The 8,080-nt window shown below is 40.7% G+C and overlaps 1 protein-coding gene across 6 annotated transcripts in view; it reads left to right on the forward strand.

Moving 5' to 3' along the window:
* Positions 1-7,035, forward strand: part of LOC125884024 (nuclear factor 1 B-type-like) — a 71,313-nt gene extending 64,278 nt beyond the window's left edge. For all 6 annotated transcript variants that reach the window (XM_049568727.1, XM_049568728.1, XM_049568725.1 and 3 more), the window contains one exon: positions 1,045-7,035. In XM_049568727.1, the coding sequence (XP_049424684.1) occupies positions 1,045-1,177 (133 nt within the window). In that variant the 3' untranslated portion in view covers positions 1,178-7,035. The remainder of the gene's footprint in view (positions 1-1,044) is intronic.
* Positions 7,036-8,080: the final 1,045 nt, after the last annotated feature.

An 8,080-nucleotide genomic window follows, 5' to 3' on the forward strand; every position in this document is an offset into this window, starting at 1 on the left:
GAGCGGTGAAGAGTGATTTGTATAAAATGCAGACTGGTTGATCGCAGACAGTGATGTCAGCGTCCGAACCAGCATCTTCACATTTTAGCCTTGTCTCTTTTTTTTTTTTTTCTCCCAAAAATAACTCTCCTCCTTGTCATCCATCGTCTCTCTTCTCCCTAAACATTCCACTTTTTTCCACATTTTTCCTCACTTTCTTTGTACCGCTGTCATCCTTCTTTCCAGCTCTTCTTTGTCAGTCTTGATCCGTTCAGGATTTATCCGCTGCCGTGCAGCACTTAAGCACGTCGTAAAAAGTTAGTTATTGGTGAATCGGGTAGAAAATGTGCGACACAGGTATTCTCAGACTTAGCGGGGGCGATGTGAGAGGTGGGAGGGTGTTAGATGAGTGCACACTGGGGGCCTGTGGGGTAGAAGGGGGTGGGTGGGGGTGGGGGTGGGGGGCTAATTATCTGACATCTACGTAGCGCAGCACCCCACGGGAACAACATGCTGTTTGTTCCCGCTCGCGTTTTCAGTTAGCACCGTTGCTCCCCAGGAACAATCACTGTGTTGTTTTGCCATTAGCGTGAGATGAATAGGGATGGGACAGCTTTGTGTAGGGACCCCCCCACCACCCCCACCACCACCACCACCACCACCACCACTTTTTACCCACACTCCCCCCTCTCCTCCACCGCCAATCACACTCTCCCCCTTTTCTATACTGCTGTGAATGCAGAGAAGAAGCCTGCGTCACGGCCCTCTCACATGATGTCCTTCACTGGGAATCAAGTGGAATCACCTCAGCTTAGATTAATGAGCTGGTGCTGCCATTTTTCTTTTTGTTTACCCCTTTCTGTCTGAACAAAACAGAAAATAAGACCTTGAACCCTGATGACTGTCAGCAGAGCAGTGATGCTGGTTGTTAGCGAAGCAGTGTTCAGGATAATTGAAAGAAAGAATCTGATTTTGACTGCATGCTGCACAAACAAGTTAATGGCATGTGACTAATCTCTCCGTCTCTGTCTGTCTCTGTGTCTTGTTTTACCCCTGTCTCCACAGTCCTGGTACCTGGGCGAGCTTAGTTCCATTCCAAGTGTCGAACGGGACTCCGATTCTGCCAACAAATGTCCACCAGAACTACAGCATAAACATCATTGGTGAGCCCCTGGTCCCCGCTGAGACAGGGAACTGAATACGCAGAGGCCGGATGACCCCCTGGGTGGATGCGTGGGTGGGGGTGTTGGTGGTGCACAGCCAGCACTAAAGGTGTCCGCAGCCATGGATGAAACCAGCAAAGCAGCACGAGCTGCATAATCGTCCCCCCAACTTCCAATCTCGCCCCTCCCATGCCCCCCCAGCTCCCGCCCCCCCCCCATGAAGGACACTGGCCGTGAAGTGAAGACGAGGGTTCGGAGGAAAGAAAAAAGAAAAAGCTTCAGGTCTGCTGTCTCCTCGCCCCGCCCAGCCCCACACATCCACCAGCCACCAGTCAGTTGTTGCATTTGCAGAACTTTTCAATCCATTCAAATACTGTGATGTATAGATGCCTTAATGTTTTATTGCATGACACTCTAGTCTCTTAGCGGCAATTCCTACTATTTTTCCATGTTGGGGGAAGATGTAAAATCCTGATTTACAACACACACACACACACGTGAAGAGGTCTGCGCACCGACAACCTCTGCCTGGTGGATGGCTCCGAGACTCTAAGCTCTCCGATCAGACCTCTTGAAAAGAGGCTTTCCCACGTCAAACGATTCACTGTGTACACCATAGGAACAAAAAAAAGTTGTGAATTCAGAGTGTTTCTTCTTCCGTTTGATTTCAGTTTACTGTGATACGACTCTTTGTTCAGAAAATGTGTTGACTTTGTTTATTCTTTTACTGCTACTTACTTCAAGAATTAACGTAAATACTTACGGTGAGAGTTGAGAACTCTTGATGCGGTTTTCAAAAAACACTAAATGTTTGGCTTGAGATTGGACCCCTCATTAAAGAATTTGAAACTCCTTTACAAAAGGATTTAAAAAAAGAAAAAGACGGAGAATAAGAAAATCTCGAAAGAGGCAAGTGCAATTGAATTTTTTGAAGGGAAGCTATCAGTCTGTCAGCCCTAAGACTCTAAAGGAAGGGGGATAAATATTAAATGGTTTATGGGTAAAATGTTTAAGAAAACATTTGAAATTGATTTCAGTCACATATCCGTCTTCTCACATGAGAAAAACATCAAGCGTGAAAGGCAGTTGAAGGCAAGCACTGAGCTACCTGTGCAGCGCTGAGCAAAACCAGCACTTCTTTTGAGCCCTTCCCATCATTATGGGGAGTTCTTTTTTTTTTTATTTATTTTTGGGGAAAAAAAATAACCGAACATAATTAAAGAAATGACACACACATAGTGTGTAAAAATGGCATTTCATTTTTTTTTCTTTAAATGTTCAAGATAAGATCAAAAGCATATGCATTTGGCCATCAGCTTCTAAAGCTTATGTTTACAAAAAATATATATGGAATGCAAAGTGTTAATCCATGGAAATGTACAATTCATGCAAATGTACAGTTGGCTTATGTGTAAAGCTACAGTTTGTGCAAGGTTAACTCTACAGTGGAAGAGGTTGAAAACTGAAATTATGAATCCAGGTGGTGGCATATCCCTGAAATCTAGAATTGTGCACGGCATGTTCACAGCCATTGCCTCTCCAGTCCAGACGTATTTATACAAGGAAAATCTCTCCAATACTCTTAATTTGCACGATGACATATAGTCCACATTACGTGCCTTGCCTTTGAATATAGAGACATCACTACACTTGTTTTTGCTGCATTTATCATTATAGAAAAAAATTAACATTTTTATGATAAGAATTGTTTTGTACTCTGAATGAAATTGTTGATTTTTAACTTCATGTACTACTCTATCTCACAGTTACATTGCATATCAAGGCTGTGTATAGTTGCCGTTTTAAAGTTTGTAATCAACCAGCGTTTTTTTTTTTTTTTTCCCAGTATTTTGGTGGTTTTTCTAATAACCTATCATCTTTTGTTTTCCTTATTTTTCAATGCTCATTTTGTTCATCTTCCAATTACTATTGTGGAGGGTGGAATTCAGAATTATGAAAATTATGCAATACCAAGTTTTGCCTATGTAGGTAGTGCTTATAGATGCGTCAATTATTAGAGGCTAGTTTGGAGATAGACAATATTGTAATGCATTTATTTTGTTGATATTGTTGTTTGTCGTTGTTGTTGTTGATGATGTTGTTGTTGTTGTGGGTGTTTTCCTTTTTTATTGACCAAAGTGGGGACTGCTTTCTATGCAGTGTATGACAAGGTCTTTTTTTTTCTTTCTTTCTTTCTTTAGTGTATAGGCCTACCGAATGACGGTGAGACGTGTTCCAGTGTATTTTGAATTCGGGAGTTTTAGGGGGAGGGGCGGTATTTTTCTAGAAGTACTTATGAGGAAAAAAAATGCACCCTTGGTCTTTCTACGGCTGCAAAGTCACTGATTGGTCTACTGTGACTCTTACTTTCAACTTTCCACCTGGGGTGCTAGCATGTGACCTTGAAGGAGCTCATTTTTCACAGGAGAGACGGCTTGACTTGAGTATGACAATCATTGAAAGAAATCATTTTGCGTTCCGTCATAGATCCCTTAAAGCTGCAACCGACGACGGATACCGTTGCACGCTCGTATCAAACACTGCGCCGTACTATTGTAGACGTCACCGAATGCAATTCCCAAGTAGATGCCTTAAACACATCAGTGAAGTGGCCTGTGACCTGCGCAACAATCACACACCGACTAATGCTAGTGAGACCTGTCCAAATCAGTTCCAGACAGGCTCAAGCAAGCCTTTAGAAAGTATTTTATAAGTAGTAGATTTGTATAAATGTATATACGATATGCACATTTGTCAATTCCTGAGATACTTCCCCAGCGGAGAGCCCAGTAGAGTATGTTCAAGTAAATATTGGACGCATGGTGTTTTTTAACTTCATGTCCAGTGGCCCAGTAGAAGCTTAAATAGAATCCACTAGAAGAAAAATATAGCACTTAACTAGCACATAGGCAATCGTCTTCTCCCCCTCACAGTGTTTTAAACCTAGTCTTAAACTAAATCTCTCAGGCGTAATACAGGGCATTATTTATATCAATCATTATCTTACCATTTTTAATGTAAAAAAAAAAAAAAGAATTCTCACAGAGAGAGCGGTGCCTCCGATGCTGCTCTGACATCTTTTTGCACTCTTTCCCTACAATCGTGAAAGAAATGTTCCCCTCGGAGAGAGGCGGTACTACCGGGAGCTCTCTGCCAGTAGCGAGCAGAGGGTTAAGAAGCAGAAAACGTTTTTAAAACAATCCTCAAGTCAAGCTCAATCTCTCCGTCTTCACCCAGATTTCTTATGCAGAAAAAAATTCAAAAAGTCACCCCGTTCTATGTGCACTGTTCTGTCTTTTTTTTGTTGTTGTTGTTTTATTCTTTAAATTTTTTTTTTCTTTTAAAAGAAAAACTCTAAGTGCTTTGCAGCCTTTGGCCATTGGAGACCCCACTGACGTGCATTGTCCCCAAGTGTGTTTGTGAGTGGGTGTGTGTTTGCCTGTGTGCGTGTGATAAAAATGTGTCAGGGTCACTGTGCTGTTGGTGTTTATTTGAATAGGAGACTGTACATAAAGGTAAATATCCTGATTGCGTCGATAGCAGTAGTCTGTGGGGTTGAACTCTGCTTTGGCAGCTTGAGTGTTCGTGTGCATGCGCGCGTGTGTGACTTTGTGAGCTGGGTGTGTGATCGAGTGCCTCTGACACTACACAATGAGAGAAGATGAGGGTCTTTCTATTGAAAAAAAAGCCTGCCGTAGGACAGGAGTTTGTACACTGTAAACTTTCTCGAGAGTTCTCCTCTTAAAGCCCTTATTTGTAAATCTTCAATTCTGGGGAAAAATAAGTCAGTTCCATTTTAGGAAAAAATAAATTTAATTTGGGTTTTTGTTTTGGAGGCTGGATTTGAGTTAGAACTCTCCAGGTTTCCCCGATTAGTAGAATCTAAAGTGTTTTCATCGGTTGTATTCCTGTATGTGGAGTCAAAAAATATTCTATACAGATCCATAAATATTAAAAAAAAAAAAACAACAACAATGAAGGCTTTTTTATTATTAATATTATTATTTCTGATCTTGGTTAGTGCTTAGATATTTCCATTTGGGAAACACTTCATGAATATTTGAATTGTTGTTCTTTCATTAGTGTGGCCATAGCGAGTGTGATGTGATTTATCTCATTTTTTTTGCAAATGGGTGTGAATTCTTGTCCAACAAGATCTTGGTGTGAGTGTGTTTCTTGTAGCAGCTGGGAGGTGACTTCACTTAACCAGTAGATAATAAAAGGCCCCAGATTGCACCTGACCTTAAGCGAGAAGCAGGGTAAAATCTGCAACGTTGAGCCGTCGACTTTGGCCGTATGCAGACGACGCTCTTAAGTATCTCTTTAAATATCAGTAACAACATCTAGGCATCACTCATTTTGCACATTCCACATGCTGTCTATGCCTGATGTGTCGTAGGAAAGATTTCATTCACACTACAAACAAACATTACATTAATTGCAGGTGCTTCAGAATTGGGTACTGTACCTTCCAGCTGATCATAGCTAGTGTATTTGGGCATGTATTTCTATTGCTACGCAGGGTGTGAATGTAGCCTGTTGAAAAGCTCTTGAAACTTAATGAAATTTTAATCAGTGTTCCACCCATCGGAAAGAGCCGTATTCAAGGCAGATTTTGACACTCACGACGACCTTATTTTAGAAAGTATTATGTCATTGATCACCGCGATCATCGAGAAACAGGACAACTTTATGCAAGGAGGACCTGTGGCACTCATGCAATATGTGTGATTTTCCTTTTAACTGAATGTCACGCACTCTGTAGGGACTGAGAGGGCGTACACATGCAGACTACGAGGAAAAGATTATCATTTTCATCCTACATGAGCAATACACACCTTCCATACGTTGGCTAGCTGCTAGTCACTTGGCATCAGGTTGTTATAAAAACATGAAAAACCAGCATTTTTACAGGATGTAACATTCACCAAAAGAAGACAAAAAGATAGCAATGCAGTGCCTGTTCAAGCTGTCCAAGTGTCTATTGTATATAATTGTAAAATGTGATAGACTTACTTTCATATGTGACAAGAAAAACACCATCACACAGAACAGAATGTGGCGAACCCATCTAGAAATGTGCTCTTTATGACTTTCATTGTTTTTTTGTTTTTTCTTTTGCGATTTTTTAATTATGTCAGCACACAATGCCCACATCAAGCTTGTTCGAAATTTAAGAGGAAATGTTCATTCTTCTATTTTTCTTTTGTTTTTTGTTTTTTTCTGGGAGGGGGAATGGGGCGGGGGGGTCAGTGCTACATTCAGAGCAGTGAAAGGATGGAATAATGTCTTTTCTTAAGATTAGTCACCAGTTTTCTCTGCAGGGCTGATTTATTTTTGGGTCTTGTGGCACTTTTACTTCCCTCTGCGCACACATTTCTACTTCATGAATCATGGTGGAATTATATATATAAATATATATAACGAACAACAACAACAACACCAACAAAACAATATGTAAACAGTCTCCAGTAGTGATCGTAGTTACACTGCAAGTGTGTGCAAAGGTCTATGTATGTATCTGAATGTACGTTTTAGAGGACTTTTTGGAAACCTTTTTTGTTTTTTTATCTTTTCATTGACAGTTTAGGAGCCACAGGTGTCCATTGTGAACTGTATAGCGAAGGCCTTGATATCCCTTCTTTTATTGATTTTAGAAACGCCGAGCATTAGGCGATGCCTTCAAGCTGGTTACATTTGGTGCAGGGGCTAAAATTGCCACAAGATTAAAATCAGTGTAAATAAAGGCTCAACTTTTTGTGATTGTTACTGTTATATCCAGCCTATACTGCTAGCAGCTGTTTTTACTGCAGTCAATTACTGGAAGTGGATATATTTCCTATGCAAAACTGTTTAAACAATAAAATGAGCTATGCTACAAAAAGGACTTTAACGTTATGGCTCTTTCTTGTGTTTGTTTTATTCTATTTGATTTGGAATGATTGCAATTTGAGGCCTAAATATAAGAGTTCCTGTTCGAGGACTAACATTGGATTCAGCCTGTGTTTGATGAACAGGTAAACTGACACATTTCCGTGTTCAAGCCAGTTGGCTGGAAATTGCGGGGAAACACAAAAAGCACTGAATTGTTCTGTGTAATTTAGGGACTGTATGAAAACAGTGGAGGGGGGGGTCAAAGAAGGGGTTGTTTTATACATATTGATTTATTTTGGGGATTGAGGGGGGTCATTTTCTACTTTATTTGATAGAAACAGGAAAGGCAGAGGAGAGTAAGGGAGAGGGGATGACATGCAGCCAAGGGCCTTGGGCCAAACTCAAACACCAGTCGCTGCGGCAAGGACTGTGCCCTAATGGTACGCGCTCATCCCAGATTCATTCTTCCTTCGTGAGATTCGTCGTGGAGAAAAATAGTTTCATCACAAAGGTTGCTTTGGTTTTTATATTTAACGCCGTGCTCTTTGGAAGCTGTCTGAAACAAACATCTCAGACAAGCTCGGCCATTCAGCTCAGTTATTGTGTAATTGATTTGTCTTCATCAGGCATCATCTAATCTGGTTTATATTTATTTTTATCAAGTGGAATCCATGGGTGGGAGGAAATGCTGTTGTACTCAAATCTATCTGAAGCCACAGAGCTTTCAATAAAACTTAGTAGCTCTGGTTGAGGATATTTACAGTGTTGTTATATTTCCCATATATGTATTACTTATTTAGTTTTTTCTAAGCTGAGAAAAGAGTTCAAAGAAATATTAATAACATTAGGGAGGGTCTTGCTTTTTTCCTTTTAGATTCCATCCAGTAATTTTCGTTCATTGCCTAAAAGAGATGAAGGGAGCTGACAATTTGTATGCAAGTGCAAGACAACTGTTCAGGATCACCTGAATCTCTAAAACCAGACTGAGTGAGCAAAACAAGGTTAGTGCAGGGGTGGAATAAGGACAGTGCCAAATCAGAGGAAAGACGACTATTTGACTTTAA

The sequence above is a fragment of the Epinephelus fuscoguttatus genome, linkage group LG23 (assembly GCF_011397635.1).
Source record: "Epinephelus fuscoguttatus linkage group LG23, E.fuscoguttatus.final_Chr_v1".
NCBI classification, from domain to species: Eukaryota; Metazoa; Chordata; class Actinopteri; order Perciformes; family Serranidae; genus Epinephelus; species Epinephelus fuscoguttatus.